This window comes from Anoplolepis gracilipes, chromosome 14 (assembly GCF_047496725.1).
Source record: "Anoplolepis gracilipes chromosome 14, ASM4749672v1, whole genome shotgun sequence".
Lineage (NCBI taxonomy): Eukaryota > Metazoa > Arthropoda > Insecta > Hymenoptera > Formicidae > Anoplolepis > Anoplolepis gracilipes.
In genome coordinates, this window is record NC_132983.1 from 4,479,696 (window position 1) to 4,500,270 (window position 20,575).

The 20,575-nt window shown below is 30.7% G+C and overlaps 1 protein-coding gene across 16 annotated transcripts in view; it reads right to left on the reverse strand.

Annotated features, from left to right (window-relative positions):
* The window catches only part of LOC140673344 (venom dipeptidyl peptidase 4), a 329,058-nt gene that overhangs the window by 137,902 nt on the left and 170,581 nt on the right, over positions 1-20,575 (reverse strand). For 4 of the 16 annotated variants that reach the window (XM_072906243.1, XM_072906247.1, XM_072906246.1 and 1 more), the window contains exon 3: positions 932-976. The exons of the other annotated variants lie outside the window; for them this stretch is intronic. In XM_072906243.1, coding sequence (XP_072762344.1) covers positions 932-976 — 45 coding nt within the window. The remainder of the gene's footprint in view (positions 1-931; positions 977-20,575) is intronic. 16 annotated transcript variants of the gene reach the window in all.

A 20,575-nucleotide genomic window follows, 5' to 3' on the forward strand; every position in this document is an offset into this window, starting at 1 on the left:
TCATTTTCTTCTCATCACCTTTGTGCAACATTATTAAAAGAAGCACGAGCGACTTTGATAAATGACATTTCCGCCTACGTGAAAAATTGAAATAACTTTTCACGCGGTCTGGAAATACAATATTTCCCCGCCGAATTTCCGACGCGCTCGTATATCTCACCTCGCACAGAACGGGCGGGTTACCTAAATTCGTGAGAAGGAGACTCGATCTCGATCTCGATTCTCGGAAAATAAAATCTACCTTTCGACGAGATAATTCAGCAAACACCGCCCATCGACCTTTCATCCCCTTCGATATATAAAAGAATATCATTCGCAAACGATACTGATCAGGAAAATTTTTATTCCGCAGTCGCGTAACGGCCCGCATAATTTAATACCTTGGTTAACGTCTTCATTACCGTCAGCCATCGTTACGTATGAATATCGGATACCAGAATGTGAAATAATATCGATCCAATCAGGAAGGAAAGGCGAAGGATCCAACGCTTTGGTTCTGCGGAATTTCATTCATACCGCATGCGGAATTCAAAGGAATTCTTATTTAAATTCCATTGAACGCTAATTATATCGTATGCGATTTCGCTGCGATATTTTTCCCTCATACTTGGCCTGAAAATCCATGTTTTTTGGCAAGAATTTCATTTATTAATATTAATTTCAATAATATGATAAAAATTAGGATCTATTAAAAATCTTTTCAAAATCTTTCAATATACTTTTTATTATTAAATTTTGAAGAAAAACAATATATTTAAATTTTGAATAACATCGGATAATATTCCAGTAAAATCAATCAATTGAATATTAGATGAATAAATTTATATTACATAGAATAATATTAAAATATATCGAGTTTGTTTTTATCGTTGTGCATTAGGCAATTTTCAGTGGAAATTACTAAAATTTATAATTGAAAGCAATAACTCACCGAATGTGTGATGAGTGATATAATCCTAACACGATGAACACTTACCTATAACAAAAAAAAAAGAATACAATTAATACAAACAATTAACAATTATAAATTTCTAATAAACTACAACATATTGACATATAAAAAGTAATTAAAGTCAATTGTATAATAAATAATTATATAAGAAAAACGTGGTAAAATAATAATTGCAGTGTAGCAACATAATAAAGTACTTGTGCCGCGAATATGTCAACTATGAATGATTCTCGAGCGATCCTTCTGACCAGGGTTATGGTCCTGCCATAGTGTAGACAAATGGGATAGAATTGAAAATGATTGATAACCCAAGTGTACCAAGTATAAACTTGATTTAACTGACATTTCGTCTTCTCGCTCTTTCAATATCTAACATCTCAACTTTATATATCAAAATTTTGTACTTCAAAATTTATGTTTTCTCTCTCTCTCTCTCTCTCTCTATATATATATATAAAATATATAATGAAGAGAGGCAAAGAAATTTGTAATATTATTATTAAGAATAATCTTTTTCCAATAATAAAAGAACAATTGCAATTCTTCAACTGACTTTTTATTTCGATTAAAAATGAGTACTTATATATATATATATATTGCTATCATTCTTCATTCCATTTATTCTATCAACAAAATTCATGACTACAATTTTTTTTTCTTTTTTCCATATTGAATGTAGATTTATTTTGCTGTATATCATGTCGTCGAAGTAATCTCTGCATGCGTGTTTTACAACAGTGTATGTAGAACGGAAAAATGTTTAGCATTTAAATTTTGAATAAAAGAAAATTCAAAACCATGCATTTTTTGTTATTTAAACCAAAATTTTGAAAAATAAAACTCGCGACTTTTGCTTCTAAATCATTCGTGTTTCAATTAGCATACATCATCACTTTTTTCAATTATCGGTCGGAGTTTCCTTTGAGTTCTCGTTCCGGCATGTTTTAATGAACAAGACGAGAATTACAAAACGAGATGTTGCATCCGCAAAACAGTTCATACCGGATTCATCTTAGCCGAGAAGTGACGTAACCCATTTTGGCGCGCGGTAATGGGATCATTTCCGACCCAATAAATTTCACTCCGGCAAACTAAACTCGTCTCTCACTGTCGCCTTCTCTCTCCTCCCCCGCATATTGTATACCTGTATACTTGCACCTGCATGCGCGACCGGAGAAGAGCGTCTTCGCTGCGGGAAGGCAACACAAGTGTGCTCAATGTAGCGTATTGCTGAAATGACAATCACTGTCTGAAGCTCGCGAGAAAACCGCGATGCTCATCCGCAATGGCTTTCGCTATATCTTCGAGAGGCACCGGACATCAAGTTAATTTCGTAAGATTTAATGAAGGTTTAATGAAAGAGAAAGAGAACGGTAGGTTAATTTTCCGCGGTGAAATTAATAGTTATCATAATATTATGTAAGAGCGATAAGAGTACTCATTTTTAATCGAAATAAAAAGTCAGTTGAAGAATTGCAATTGTTCTTTTATTATTGGAAAAAGACTACTCTTAATAATAATATTACAAATTTCTTTGCCTCTCTTCACTATATATTTTGCAATATTATATTCCATAAACTCAAAATTTCTATCTGACTCATCAAACTTTAGATAAATTAAAATATAAGTTTAAATATACATATATATATATATATATATATATATATATATATATATATATATATATAAATCGCGATATTTTAAAAATTATATAAAAATTATTCATGCAAGTAACAGAACTTAATGTCGAAACTATGGAAAAATACTTGTTAAGCTCTGCTATGGTGGTAGAAATACGTTTTCATGCATAAACGTTTGTTTTTATATGTCTCCACGGATAGTTGTCGTTATCATTGTCGTTGAGATCTCAATTTCGTAAAATGCTCAACGCCTTAATGGCTTTTCGACAGTTAAGATCTTACCAAGACGAGTATTCCCGAAGAGAGCCTCGTTTTTTTTCGCGGTGGCAACGACGTCGTAACCTTCGTTTTTCTTAAACGCATTCTCGGGTTTATCGCGCGGAACGCGTTCGAAAAAGCTACAAAGTGTATCTTACGTACCGTTCTCCAATTTTACGTATATTCACAATCGAGAAAACGATAACGATTGCCGAAATGAATTGACAGTCAACGATATCGTAACACTTTCGAGAAACTGCTAGAATACTTGTAAATTTTTTTCTTGGATATATTTATATAAGAAACTTAATTAAATAACACGTAACTATCGACTTGGCACTTCAAATTATTAATTAAATAATTTTACGTCGCGTAAAATATCACATTAATAAAAATCACATATACAGTACCGGCCAAAAATATATCACCTTTAAGATTTTTCAGCATAAATTTAATTTAATTTACTTACTTATAAAATTAATTTTTTATATTATTTTATGAAAAATATTTTATTTGGTAAGTTGTATTTACTATCAAAACATATATTATGATATTATAAATATCCATGTGCACTTTGAATAAAATTATACTCAAAAATACTAAAGGTGATAGATTTTTGGCCGGTAATGTATATATATATATATATATATATATATATATATATATATATATATATATATATATATATATATATATATATATGAACAAAAAGTAATTAAACTGATAATTATACATATAAAAAAATCTTTATATTTGATAAACATAGACAAAAGAAAATTTTTCACGCATTATTTTACGCTTTTAAACCGTAGGTTCAACAAAAGAATCTTATTATGTATTTATTAAGAGAGCACTACGTTTCGGAGAGAGATCTTGGAATTATTACGAGCTTGCATGAGTACATTACACGAAACCAATAACTTTGCGTTGCCATTGCGAAATTACTCAGGACGGAAATCCGGTACTCCGAGCGGTGCTTAAGACGAATCCCTCAGCTAACCTACGCGCACCCCCGAGATCTAGATCCCCAAATCTGGTGTGGAGTCTATCCCGTAGCTAAGACTAGACTGTTAGACGCAGGATTTCGCGGGACATAATCTGGAAAGCTCCGTATCTCATAACCTATGCTCTATGAAGTCGAGGAAGAGCGGCGCGCTGCCACCGGGTTGCCACCGCGATGCTAACGTGAGCGTGTCACGTACGACAGTCATTCCAAAACGTTATTGGTATCTTTCGCACCACTTTACACTTCACATCACTGGCTGAACATTCCTTTTAAACAGTAGCAAAGTCACGTGTCTCGAAATTATTAATGAGATGTAGAATTGCGCTTATGCAGCGTGGTAATCAAATTTATTGAGAGAGAAAGAGAGAGGGAAGAATAAGTTTCTGTACCTGCAGAGTTAGTAAGTGAAGAGAAACTCTGGAATTTTTACTATAAATATAATTTAATGAAAACTGAATCTCTCTTGAGTATGTGTCATATTGTATTGACGCTAAGTATATTTATATATGACATGAAAATAAAATTTTATTAAATTACTGAAAAAATAAAGCTATCAAACGCAGCGATCTCTCTTTTAAATTATAGAAATTAACAAAGAAAAAATTCAATTTCTATATATTTTTTTATAATCTCTATTCAATCTAATTATGTAATATAATTCATAGAAATTCGTCCTCTTCTCTGTGTAATTTTAACATAATATCAAGTTTATTCATTAACTTTATTTTACTATTCCTGTGATAAAGATCCGTTATTGAGTAATTTTCCTATTTGTATTCACAAGTGAATAATGAGCAAAATTAAACGACATCTGTTTGGAAATTGAATTTCCAGCTTATCGAGCGTGAATTTCGATCATATTTACATGATTAATGTAAACGAAAACTAAGCTAAATGTTTAACAATTTAAGTGCCATATCTTTTAACGTACGATATCTCAAACATTGATCACGCAATTACAATATTTTAAAAAATTAATTTTAAAATCGGGTAAAACATCGATCTATTTTAGCGCTAAAGCTTGTATTTTCCAAAATATTGCAATACGAAGATATTGCGATATAGATAAACAAGTAGCGATAGATATGCGAGAAACAACCCACAATCCCAGCATAATTTATTATACAGCTCGCACTCTCTACCTTTGTGCAGCAAGTTGAGCGAGAGTTCAACCGAGTTTGCGAGTGTGAAATCAGCATACACTCTCATCAAGCAGGAACGTTAAAACCAGAAATGTTCGGACAGTGTATCCCCGGCTGGCTGACCACCGCGTGGTTTCCGGGTAATCGAATATTCGCGTGAGCAAGGAGGAACAACCTGTGCAACGCGATCGCGTGTCAACTTGGATTTCTCGAATAAGGCCGCAATTAACTAACCTACCTTGATTCAACGGTCCGAAAGAATGAAGCCGTCCAACTGCAATGTGACAGATGCGACGGTTACATCCATCATTCCAAGAGATCGCCCGAGGTTGCGGCTTTCCAATTTGCTTATTTGTCAATCGAAACGCCGTAATTAATTAATTTGCAGTTTCCGAGTAAGTCAATTTAACTCATCGAGTGTTTCGAGAAATACATGTATGTATTCATGTAAGGTGAGTCCAGAAGAGATGGACCACAAGGTGAGACAGTTGTTTCTTGACTGACCATTAGAATATATTAGCAGCAATTTGATAACAACGAACGTGAGTGTTAGACAATATTATTTATAGGTTTTCTTTTGTTAGACTTTACTTAATATAGTGCGAATTAAATTTTACTTTTTTAATACGCGCAAATTAAAATTTTTTTCAGATTTTATTTAGACAGTAAAATAATATATACATGTTATTTAATATTTTTGAACCAGTGTTTAACACAAAATAAAAATAATGTCAATCAATCGTTGTAATGTGTCGTAGTACTAATGCCAATGAAGGCATAATAACAGCTTGGTCCATCTCTCTCCGACATTTTGGACCATTTTTATATATAGATAAAAAGTTACTTTTTTTGATGAATCATTATTAATTTTATATTTGTAAGAATTTGTTTTTATACATCTGTATTATGTGGCTTTCTGTATATTCAATACTGAGAAAACAATACTACTGCTCACATAAAATATATAGAAAAATTATTTTTAATAAATACGCAATTATTAATCATTTGTTATGAAATAATTTAAGTTTGTTAGTTTTAAATTTTTTTCTTAGAAGTTAATTTTTAATTATTTAATTATTTAATTTTTTTCTACAAAGTATTTTTTCTAATATTAAACTCTCTTGTAAATTTTTTCTAATATTTAATTAATTTTGTTACCTAAAATATATTTAAAAAAACGGGCAATAAATTTTTATCACTAATATTTATGTAGCTTTATCTTTCTCTATAGTCTCTAGCGTTCATCTAAATCTAACTCAAAGTGGTACGAGATGAATAGACTGCTTGAATATTTTGTTTATATGTCTTTCACATTTACAAAATTATTTATTGTTAGTATATAGCATTCAAATAAAGTTCCATCCTTTTGCCTTTAAAGTATTGCTTTAAATGAGAAAATATACTAATTTAAGTGAAAATTAAATGAATTTAAATAAAATTTAAATAAAAAAGTAGACTAATTCTTAAAAAGGTAGTTCGTGTCTTTCATTTTTTATCCTACATCTTTCGACTGAGAAAATATCAATCTTATTTCACCGTCAAAATCTCGATACGTACTTTCGATGTGGTGAATTACGTTAGACGCTTGCTTTCGCTCGATGGTTTCTATTTCTAATAATAAAGATTGATTTAAAGCTTCGAGTGTACTAATACCATCATTTTTGAAGGGAACACCGACCTGCAGGGTCGCAAACAAACGTCAAGAGAGAGCTTGCTTGACCACACCGTGACGTTCGTAGGAAATTACAAGAGCGTACCTGTCAGTGGCTAACGCGATTACAGTCGTCTCTGTAAAGACGAATGTTCCTTTTACGCTGGGCTCCGCCACCTGGTCTTAAGTGCATCCGCGCGTTAACGTCCGGATGACTTTATCCTACGGAACAGAAGTATCACCCCCTAGCTGACGGATATTGCCTTCTCGGAATGGTACCTCATTCTAAGTCGAAATGTTTTTACGATATTTCAACTATATGAGAAAGAATACGTACTAATTAACGCTATTGTGTACTTATACAATTATAGAGACAAATTATTCCTTATCTTGCGAAACACAAAGTGATGTAAAAACATAAATAGATTTACTTTTATTTTTTTTTATAATTGCGTGTATATTATAATTTACATATAAATGCATTCAAAAGAGAGAGGAAAGATCTTGAAAAGACGTATCTTACTTTAGAGTTCAATGGACATGAATTATTTTTTCAACGCATTAATATATAACTATACTTTATTAAAAATTAAAATTTTTTTTTCTTATTGCAAAAAATCAACCGTCGGTTATATACATTTTATTAAATTCTAGATACAGTAAGAAATAAAAGATAATTTTACATTAAATATTCATTTAATAATTTCCTCTTTATTTGTTTAAACTTTTTCCGCAGACTTTACACATCAGGAAAAAAAGGTTGTATATATATATGTGTGTGTGTATATAAAAGGAGAGAGATTTCACATTTAGGAATTCTATTCACAATATATTCACTAAAATCAAGGTATATTCTTATTTCAAAAATATAATACGCACAGGAAGAAAAAGATATAAATTAGAAAAATTATGAATTTTGTATTTTAACAAGAAGAAAAGATACTAATATATAATTTCATATTTTTCTAGTTGCAATGATAATCGCATTACTTTCAAAAAAAAAAAAAAATAAAAGAAAAAAATCATTTATATAGAAATCTCTTCTATCTGCTACTTTTCGTGACTCGGCTGTCATAACAGAAAACAGCCTGTGCAATGTTTTCGAATCTATCTCTGGTGTCATGCGAGAAAAATATGGAAAGCAAGAAGACACTTGCATCTGCGACTTAAAAGACGCAGCTCGCATTTTATTTCATTTCGCGAAGAATTATGAGCGACGAACCGACGCGATGACGCCGTTTCGGCGGCGTCGCGACGCTTTTCGTACGAAAGATTTGAACGAAAACGCATCGTACCACAACCATGTCTATCTGAGTGCTTCGTTTTGGCTTGGACGTGCGACACGTGTAAATGCGAATTTAAAGGCCGTTACGCGGCCGGCCATGATGAAGCACACGGTGAAACCTACGTCCACGGTCGGTTAGCTAGTGAAACTTTGTTCAGAAATTCGGTCAGCGACTAGTAACGAAAGCACGAAAGCGAGAACTTTAGAGAGAGCAGTCGACTTAGGATAAATTGTTACGAAACACGATTACGATTCATGCGATGAAAAATACAAGAAATATGGCTAAAATATCTCACAACAGTTGATATACATTATAAATTTCACATTAAAGTTTCCAAGATTTGTGGTAACTTGAAATATATATGTCAATTCGTTGTATGTGTATACTAATTTAAAAAGAAGGTTAAAGAAAGAGAAATAAATCCTAAATATCTTCTTATTACAAATTAAATCGTTAAATATTATTTTGTTAGCTATTTTTATCTACATTAAAGTATGATATTAAATGCTAAATACAATTGCATCTTTTAATGTCGTCAAAATGAAGATTAACTTTCAACTGATTCGAAAATAAATCCTCCTTACATATATGTATATATATATATATATATATATATATATATATATATATATATATATAAAAACATGGTATATTATTCTTTATTATTTTGATTAAAAATATTTTGCTTTGCTATGTTTCCAAAATTAATCAGCTGTTAAATACTCCGAAAAGTTCAAAAATAGATTGCAAACGATTTGAATGATTAAAACAGCTGGTTTTCAAAGTAGAGTAAAATTGAAATGTACATTGTTGATAGCGTACATTTATCCGTCTTTCTCCTCGTGAGTGATTCCGAAATGTCAATAAATTACATATTCTATACTCCAATGAAATCACGTAGGCTTTATAGCAAATCGGTCGCCGATGTCGAATGATCGCGTCTGCACTTTCCACAAGCCTGTCGTTTTCGTTCGTATGCTACATTGAACATCAAGAACGACAAGAAAGATGAGCGATCAACTGGAGTAGACTTACGGTAAAAAGTAGTCTAAAGTAGTCGTATGTTACAATCCGCACAGCTTTGAAATTATGCAGCGCGTTTGACAAATTTTTCGATTTTTTCCCCCTCAACTTTTCCTACTCTGTCTTTTCTTTTCAAATGTAATACGTGGCCAGATTTTAGTTTAATATTTCCTATATCGCATTAATCATAATTCAAACAAGTACAATTTTATAATACTTGTATTTATATTGTCCTGATAGAAATATGCGTAATATTTAGGGAATGCTAAAAGATTGGTTAATTAAAGATTATCGCAATTTTCAACATTGAGTACAAATGAGTATGGCAAGCAATAACTGTATTAATGTTCCCCTCATTATTAATGATCTTTACAGTTCCAATGCGTCACGGTAAAGTTATCAATTATAAACCTTCATTAACTACGAAATAATCCTGTAACAAAGCGCGCATGGTAGAGGAGGAGAGAGAACGGAAGGGCAGCAGCTGCTGTCATTAAATCTATCGCGACCTGAGCAGCATTTGCTGAGGGACCAAGCGAGCGCGCCATACACGATGCATAGCGCAAATTCGGTGCATTAATCAAGCCTTCGATATATCGAACATCGATACCGCGACGCATATCGTACGGGTTCTACGCGGCGGCGAATAGAGGATTCGTTCGAGCCACACACCGATCGATCTTTTATAAATTATTATATATGCTTGAGAACATGTTCGGGAACGCGCGCGTTTATAAAGTAATGTAAAACGTTCTCTTTTTTTTCTCGCTCTTTTTCTCTATTTTTCTGCTGTCAAATTTACGATAGCAAAGTAAAGATCGCTCATATAAGCTCCAGCCGTACTACGCACTATGTATCAGCTACGTGAGAGGCTTTCCAGACAAGAATCTCCGCCATTGCCACGCTAATAACTCTCCCGAAGCTATCGAAGAGACGACGAGAGCAACGAGAGACCTGCGGCCCTTCTTTGCCTTCGCCGGCAGGGCGGACACGGTGCGGCTCTTCATCGTCCATCGTAAATTTCTGGCCGCGAACAGCACTTTTCGCTGCCGCGCGAGCGAGGAAAAGCCGGTAGTCAGCACCGAAAATACTGGCCGCGCGAGCGCGTGCAAAAATTTATGACCGCGGACCTCGTGATCGTCGGGGCGGGAACGTCGAGAGGCGCTCTCGAGAAACTCGTGTCTGCGTCTTCGCCCGATCCGAGAGAGAGTGCCGTTTAAAACCTCTTAAATTATAATATGTCAGCTTTTTACATGCTTTCTCCACGAGTTCTCTGACTAACCTGTATATAGATTTTTTATTTTAACCAAAGTGTTGGCACATTAATAATTTCACAAGTATAAATAAAAATAACAATTTCGCAAAGAATTTTTCAACATATTAGAATAATTAAAATTGATAAAAAATATCATTAATATCGTATAAAATGAATATTATATTATATATGCTTTCTACCACATTATATATATATATATATGAATAAACGTCTTGAAAAGTGGACATAATAATTACTTGATTGTCTCATAAATAATGTTGATTGCTTTTATTATTCTAGCGACAGGTAATACTTTTATCAAGTGAAGAAGAAAGCTTATGTTTCTCCGAGTTGCTGTTTCGTAACTGTCCTAGTTTTCCGCTACGCTGACAACATTTGAAAGAGGTTTCATTAAAAAAAAATTTATAAAAAAAAAGAATAGGAAAATAACAGAAAAAAAAAGAAAAAGAAAAATCGCGCACACACAACTGTAATTCTCTTCAGAAACCTCTCTCGCGAAAATCGGAGATATAATATTTTCTCAAACGCGTTTTCTGATTATATATTACCGAGTGCATTAAACTGTGAAACCAATCTGAGCTCGAGTTTCGATTCAATCAACGCTACGTGGCTTACGTAAAAGTTGCATAAGTGCACCGTTCTAATTTAATTACAAGCGAAAACCGTATGCGGTAAATATAAATGTCAATTCGTAAAGTTAATTATTACAACTGTTGACGCCCGACATTAGTCGTAATGTGCAAGCGATGTTATGTCGTGTGGATAGGTATGCATAAATAGATTCGTATAATTAAATTAACAAAGAAAGATTTATCAAATTATTGATATTTAATTATGAGTAATCATAACAAAATCTTTTTTACATTTCCATATTTCTTTAATTAAAAAATTTGCGAAGTTGATCAAGCTTCGAAATAGGATATTATACATATAAAAATTATCCAAATATATCTTTAAAGATAAAATCTAGATATTAATATTATATTAGATGATTACGAAAACTGATTGTATAATAATTTTGATTAAAAGTATATTTTCAATTATTATAAAAACCATTAATAAATAAGAAATACTTATGCTAAATAAATATGCGTTCATTGAAACTGATCATGAATAAATTAAACTAAGTATCTATGGTAAAATCTTTCCGTATGAAAATATGTACTTTATTTTGGCTTGATTAATCAGGTATTTGCCCGATTACTTGAGATCAATCAAATTAATGAACATAAATATAAACGTGATAAAATTTCACTTTGAAAAACATATAATGCTGAAATAAACGTATCGAAATTACGCAAATGCATCGCGATAGTATAGGCTTCTTGTTTGATTAAGCCGCGAATTACTAAACGCACGAGCGACAAAACTTGAAACTTGTCGTGGCAAATGTAAACTTGAGCATTAACCTTCTGACAAAGTTGTTTAACTGCTCGGCCTCTTGGACGATCAACGTGGTTGCCCGCTATCTCATTAAACTTCCGCGCTCGCGATTTAACTAATTAAAACCGCGTAACTGTTCGCTTGACTCTCCGCTCGACTGAAGTCAAGTTAATTGATTAAATTCGCTCATCCGATATTTTTCTTGCTTCCGGTATTACTATATATTCGATTATTACACATTGTATCAAGATATATAGATGCCTTCGATACTTTTCACTTAAAACTTTGGACTGTGTGTTGTAATATTTTTTTTCTTATATCTATATATACATATTTTACATTTAACTTTTCTCATTTCTTTTTATAAGATAAGATTTTTTATTTACTCGTTTTATAATACAGTCATTCTTCTATAATAATAAATTTAATATAAAATTTAAGAAAAACATTTTTAAAATAAAAAATAAGAAATTATAAAAATTTTTTTTAATAACATATTGTTCTAGTGCATTGTTGAACTGATTACATGACTGGATTAACATATAGTTACAATAAATAGATTGTTAAACTAGAAAAGTTTTATATGCTTACATATAATATCATTTCGATTTTTCAAAATACAAGATAAATTCGTTTTTATATCTTTTCATAAAAATGGAAAATACAATTTATCTTTTTCTTTTTTCGCTCCAAGATTCTCGATTGCATATGACAGAATGAGAGATGTGACAACTTGACAAATCACGATTCATCGTAGATATATAGACATTCCAATGTATAAGATTTTCCTGCTATATATTTTTTATTTATTTTTCTTTTTTTCACAAAATTTTATCCACTGCAAATGCATGAAAAAGTGCATCGTTGAAATGTTACACGAACGTATACTGACGCACATCGCAATGGATCGGAGATGTGATACGCATGCGATGCAAACAAAACAAACGATTTTGATGTCGTGCCGTAAATTATATTTTTACGTAACTGTTATAAAAAAAAAATTGCAAGATAATTGATGCAATCATGTAGTAATCGTTAAAACGACGTTCACAATCGTTATAGGAAAAATTCACACCATTCTAATATAAAACTGTATATAAGTTACAATCATAATATTATACGAATATTATTCCTGATAATTCGAACAAAGGATCTATCGTTATAATAAAGAATTCTCCGAACACTCTGCAGACTTTTGATTTATGGACCACTTGAATCTTGGTCTTTGTCGTTTCGTTTTCGCACCAAGCCAAACTGATAACCGGACTTGAATCACTCCGATTTCCTTCGCTTCGATTTCACGTTTTTTACACGAAAAACATTACGTCGCCGTCAGTGCGACGACAAAGAGAAAAGAGAGTGTCGAATGAGATACGACGACGACGTGAATGGATCCTGCGCGTAGAGAGTTATTCCTCAGTAACAATGTGAACGAGACATGGATTATGCATGCGATTGTCATCGCTGATAGTAACGCCTTGCAAACATAGTCGTGTTATTTGTTAGTAGACGTAATAAATGCACGTGTTGCAACCTCATATCGAGATTCTGGAATTTAAAAAAAATGATAATTATTCAAGTAATTATAACGCAACATATGATAATATTTCTTATCAATCACTCGAACAATTTTGCGTCAATAGTACTGTTGAGATACAAATATTTTTCCAAGCAAGACTAATTAAAAAATACATCAAATTTTGCAACAAATTATATCCTTGATCTTTTTACTTTATATATTAAATTTCCAATAATATATTTTATGAAATTATATTACAATTAAATTATATTACGTTTACAAATTGAGGATGAAAATGCGTCGAGCTGTTACTACTCGTGATTGTGAGTCGCGATAGGATCTTCTGCTGCTGTGTCAGGCAGAATCCCCTACGATCTCTCAAATGCATGTCGAAGGAATATGCCTCTCAATGTGTCTATTGCGTGGCTTCCAACGTGTATATAGCTCCGCGAGTTTTGCTACGAACTGATTAACTCCAACGCATCTCATCACACCTAAAACCACCCGGAATCACATCGCACCTTGTGTGACATCACGTAATTTAATAATGAATTATTCACTGCTCTGCACATCGACGCTTCCCACGTTACAGTTAGAATTTCAAAGTACATTATCGAGAAATTTTGAGTTAAAATGTCTCTTTGAAAATTCAGAATGACTTCTTTCGACTGAATTGATCGTCTCATCGTGATCATTTTTACAATTATTATAAGCATATTAATCATTAAAATTGTTCATTATTGCAACATTAATTTATGTTCAACTATATATTAATGTGTTTGTAATTTTTAACAGTGTCGTATTCAAGATCGATTTATTACGAAAATTTATCCTCAAGTTTATAATCCTCATTTTATAATCGTCCATATTTAATACACTGCTTTCTAGTATATATTCTGTAGTTCCAATCATATATTCGATTTATAATTTTGATCGATAATATTAAGATAACATATTTCTGAATAAATCTTTGATTCGTCATTTTATCATTACAGATTGAAATTATTTATACGTGTGTATGATTGCAAAGTAAACTTTCCTCTCATAAAATTTATATTCACATCTTATCGGTCACATGACATCGTATCGATCCACAATCTCTCTCACCGCAACATCTCCTTATATCGCATAACTATCAAGTGCTGAGAACTAATAATAAGAAAGTATGCACGTTACAAAGCAAAACGCGAAACGAGAATTTTCACTTGTCAGTTAAATATATGTATATAACATATATAACATAGATGACAACTAATATAATAATTACAACAGCATTGTAATTTCATATAATTATTATTTCATATATAATTAAGATATAAAATTTTCGGTAAACATATAATTTAAACTATCTATCATTAAAATTTATCATTAAAATTTTATTATACGTATGTAACTTGAAAAAAGAGAGTTGCATTTTTTCATTTTATAAGATAAATATCGCTATGTCGATTATTTGTTCACCATCTGTTGTTTCAAAGTGTAACAATTTTAACGTGCGAAACGTGATGTTGATATTTCTCTTCGTGCGATTACTTTCACTGTGATTTGCAAACAGAACAGAAGCATTTTTATTACAATTTCAATGCTTTTAGAAGAGTTGGATTAATACATATTTATATGTGTATTAATATTGATGCAACTTCTAAATTGAACCTTACAATCCATATAAAATTTTACGAGAATGTATATAAATAAACAGAACCAAGCAAGAATTCTTCACTTACTGAAGGAAATTACACTGGATTTGGATTACGTGCATTTGCGACCGGATGCAACAGAATTTGCGACACAATACGCGTCTAGAATCGCACGTAAATAAATGATTACAAAAGGAAATCTTTGAAACGTGAAGCGTGATCAAGTTTTCAAAACCGGTATACAGTTATGCGCAACGTGTATAAATGAAACAACCGGTAAAAACATAGCGATAAAAAGAAACATTAGCTTAAAAATTAAACGTTTAATTTCTCTCTGCTTTTATATTACGTACTGTCATATAATATGACACAGAATATGTCATATAAATATAACACAGAATTAGAATTATAATTATACTTCAAAAATATAAAATTTATCAATTTTATAATATTTACATTACATTAACGTCTTACACTAGTATCAACCATTCTTGAGTTACTGTACTTTTAATTTTTGAATATATTAAAAAAATAATGTAATCTACATATTATATATTTTAGAAAAACATACTTTTCCATAAGATATGTACAATTAAAAAAAAATGTGTTTAGTAATTGAATGAGAGTAATTAAAATGACAGAGGATAATATTTAGTCTCTATAAAATACATGTATAGATAATTTTTTTACATTAATTATATATTATATTAATATAATTAGAAATACAATTTTAAAGAGAGAAATAAGTGTAGAAGCTCTTTTACGCAAGCAATATACTTTTAAAGAGATTTATGCGAAAAGAGGAAAGAGGAAGAAGAGATGAGCGTTTTGAACGTAAAGGGAACAAAGAGATTGTAAAATGAGGCCACGCGAAATAAAAGATTCAAGGGGAAAGAGGATGGAAGCAAAATGCAAGTGGCAAGGATGAGTGGAGACAATATGCGATTAACCCTTTACAGCGGTGGTTTCGTTATTTTTCGCGAAAGATCGGTACAATTTTCGCAACAAACAGGCTACCATAAAGTATCACTACAAGAGTAAAAGCGGCACTTCTAAAGCGCAAAATGTTGCATTTATTAGACCGCGTGATAAACGACTCGCAGGTGCAACGAAAGGGCGACTTGAGCAACAACGAAAACTTGAAAATTCTATTGTCCGAAGGATAACGCGATAAAGTCGAGAATCGAGGCTGCATCTTTTGTTAAAATATTTAAATTGTAATCTTCATTTAAAAAAAAAATATATATATATATATATATATTTGTTGGATCGTCAAGAACGAAAAGTCACTTGAAAAAATGTTTGCTAAAGAACTTACATATACGAAAAATATTTTATAAAGAACTTACAAATAAAAATAACTTACATGAAATACACACACATGTAAATATCTGAAAAATTGAAATGGATAAGTCAATGTTTATTATTTTATTATTCAAATTTATATAATTTCTAAAAAGTATACGTTTCGATCGGACTTTAATTAAATATCTTTCACTCAAATAAATTATATCTTAATACACACCTCTCATATATGATAAAGGGGTATCAAGATAATAGCTTCAAGACAGAGATGTGTGTTTCGGTGATTCTAACTTGTGCTATATTTCATGTAAATATGATCCCCTCCCCAATTAATAGAGCATTATATAGCACAGAGTTGAGAAAGTGGAAGCGAGTTTCGTGTCTATTAGGGTGAAACGAAACAGACAGACGGTGACAAATTACGTGTACACAGCAATCACTTACACTCCCTAGACGAATTTATTCCTCGATCTCTCGTGCTGCTAATATCGCGGCAAGATATACCCTTAAAACAGGCATAATATAAGTTTCATTTTCCCTTTTTATAACTAATTTATCCTGACTTTATTCTTTTAACCAAATGTCTGTTTTTTTTTTTTTACACATATTTCATGTAGTTTTGCATGACATTTTATAACAACAATTTTTTAATTTTTTTGTTACTCGTTGTCGACTGCATTGTATTATGAAATATTAAATTAATCGACATTGTGAAATAAATTATCATTCTTATAAACTTATTTAACTTATAGAAAGCGGTTCTTAAGTAATGGAAGTGTTAATCAATTTTTTAATGCATCTGTTTTAAGTCTTATAAAAAAAAGCAATTAAAAATTGATTGAGTTTTGTGATTACTCTGCTTCAAAGAATTTTAAAATTACGCAGTTTTACCAACTAGAATTCTTCAGAACTTTATTCGCACAAATTCTTTCGCATGTTATTATTTAGAATCATATCGAATCAACTTCAAAGAGCAGAAAGACCTTCGTGTTAATATTTATCGGAAACCTGTCTGATATTTTCCCCTCGGGAGAAACGCAATCGCCCGCGGTGTAATACAAATGTCTTTGACGACGGGAGTCAGATACATATCGATACTCGAAGAGAAACACAAGAAGCCAACGGAGAGGCGGGCCACAAGAGCAAACTCAACGTAAGGATTCCACAGACGACAGTTGAGAAAGTAGCTCGAGAAATTCGCCGAAGAGATGTGTTGTTACAAAGTTACCCAAGTTACCGCCCCTTTAGATGTTATCTTTTCTTGTTCAAAAATTATTTATGATCATACTTAACATATCAATCACTGAAATAATACCTTATAGCGATCTACTTATTTATATCGAAGTTTATTTATATTTTGCTTATATATATTTGATGTCCTATAGAAATATATGTATATATCTAATATTCAAATCCTACATCTCAAATTTGATCTTCAGAATTTGAAAAATATTTATAATATAATAAATTCTGAAAAAGGGAAGAGAGCATTTGTAATATTTCATTGTTGTATATCACTAATGTATTTGTAAAAAAATAATGACTTTTAACTCGTGAAATTATATCTGCGTATAATTAGAAAATTTTATTTATTTTAACTAAAAAAAATTCTTACAAATCCATAATAAAAAAAGTGATAAAAACCCGTGAACAATGACGTTGAAAAGTGAATATTAATTCAATTTGTTGACAGTTTGGTGAAGCATGTGCTATATGTTACTTCCAAATGATAAAAATGATAAAAATGCATGGTTAAAGAAATATATATTAATATTTTACTATATTAATTATTAATAATTCCATAAATAATATTTTTAATAAACTTGTATAATATTTATTTATTATAAATAATTTTTATTATACTGTCATCTTTGTATCTATCATTGCATGCAAAACTTAATAAAGTTTATTAGACATCAACCAATCGATAATATATAGTTTAACAATTTAATAAATTTAATATTAAATTAATACACTTCTCTTAATATCAATACATTTCATGTACTAACTCCACTTACAAAATATGACACTTCATAAACATTCACTTTACATCATCGATCGTCGATCAGAAACACGGAAAAAGTGCAACGATATAAATCTCGAAATTTGATAATTTATACGAATTTAATTTTTTCAATTTATTAAGAAACAGAATCAAGAATAGAAACAAAAATAATGGATAATGAGATTAATCACATTTAGCTCCATCTTTGTGAAGCTTTTTCGATGTTTCTTGAGATTCTAAATACTCCTCGTTAGATCGATCCTGGTCGGTTGCACAATATACAAGATACGTGAAATAAACAGAAAATGGATCCTTTTAGAACGATCCATTGAAACGCACAAAAAAGACACGACAATTATTAAAAAGACTACTAATTACGGTCACGCGGATCACTTAATAAAATAATTGCCCGTTGCTAAATTCGGTCCTTTCGACACTCTTCTACGCACAATTCGTCGAAACGCGTAAAATGACACCGAAAACTGCGCAGCTCATTTACGTATCGCGCACCGCGCATCGCGCACTGTAATGACAGACACTGATCTCGGTAACGCATGGAAGATAAAAGGAATGACTGTCCAGTGACCTACTTTTCCATGCGCCTGCGCGGAACTGACCGACGGTTTAAAGGGAAGCTTCTCTTATGTAACACGACGTGATGTAATACATACAAAAAACGTTATTTCATGCAGGAAAATTAAGTAGGAAAATTTCTTATCAACGCGGGGACTTATTAAAATGTTAATGGAAGAATAAACATCATTAAAATATTAAGAGATATATTATTAAAGTGCATTCTCGAATTGCATGCATTTGATGCATTGACATTCCCTTTTATCAAAAATTCTTATTGTTAAGTGTTTAAAAATTCATTATTGTTCTTTTTATGCGTTTTATGAAAATATATTTGTTAAAGATTTTTATTTTGCATTTATCAAGAGTATTTAGTTACTTGCGTACTTGATTTACGAATAAAGTTGTAAATCTTTTTTTTTTTTTTTCTTTTTTTTGTTAATGTTCGACAACCACTTACATATTTTATGTATCTTGAGGAACAGAAATATGTGTTCTGTATTCTTAGTTCAATATTAAAGTTAACAGATTACCTTTGAAAAGAGTATATTTTTTGCGCAAATACTTTGTAAATGAGTGATAGTACAAAGATGAATATCAAAATTAAAATCAATTAGAAACCGCGACAATAATATATCTCGAAAACTATTAGTTCTTTTATCAATTTTCTTTATTTTAATATACAATACATTTTTTTTAAAAGTGTAAAAATAACTTATTTTTTATTACCATATAAAAGAAAAAGAAAAAATATATGAAATTACATGTAGAAATTTTAATATCGTGTATATTGTAGGAATGGTACTGCTCGAAAGAACTCTCAAGTGACATATGAATGCCTGGTTAAACTGTTAGAAAAACCGGAAGATGAAACGGAAAATGTCTTTAGACAAATTTTTCCTTTATGAGTAAAAATAAAAAAGGGGTGAGAGAGAACTAATGGCTATTCATGAAATAATTTCTAGTTATTATAAATTTTCAATAGTTTAGAGGTAAAAAAATAATTAGTCTTTCAGTGATAGAGACAGAATAAACTTTTCTGATTTTTTTGCAAAAATCAATATGCGATTAAAAAACCGGAAAGAGATTTTCTACAATTAGACACTGCGGCTCATCCATCTTAATATAGAAATATGTCAGATTGCTCGCAGATGAGATTATCCTTCGTTCTAGAATTTGAACTCGAGATTAGAATGTGACTGTATGTGAAATCTACTTTTATTTACTGTTTCCCATATATCATACGGTGACCATGAGATCCGCTATTGCATTAATACGATGTAAAGCTACATTTCTACTAATTCGTGGGATAACGTGAATGAATGATATGGGACTTGCGAATATATGCGAATATATTGGATTAATTTATATTCATTTAATTTATATTGTCTAACTTTATTATATCGTTCCCATATTGTTCTATTAACAAACATATACAATTAAAATTGAAATTGTTCATATTATGAATTAAAAAATAAAGATTTCTAAATTTTTAATATGTTATAAAATTTTTTAAATTTATTTATATAAAAAATTTTCAAATAAAAACATGTAAAATATTTTATCATTAAATACAAATTATTATAAGTTAAGTATCGAAATATACAATATAATTATAGATTTTTATATAATATTATTTTAATTATCATATATTTTTACGTATTTTATTTCATTTCCATACAGAATTATATTATGTTTTTGTGTTGTATTATATATATTAAACAATTTGATATTATATGAATAAAAGAATATATAATTTTGAATATATTATTTAAAAAATGTTAATGTTTTAAAATTTAATCTCTTTTAATGCTGAAAACTGGATAATGATACATTTTTCATCGATCTAATTTTACAATTTTACAAAAGCTGTATATTGAATATTTCAAGTGTGTTCTTCTTATGTATAGCATACCAAA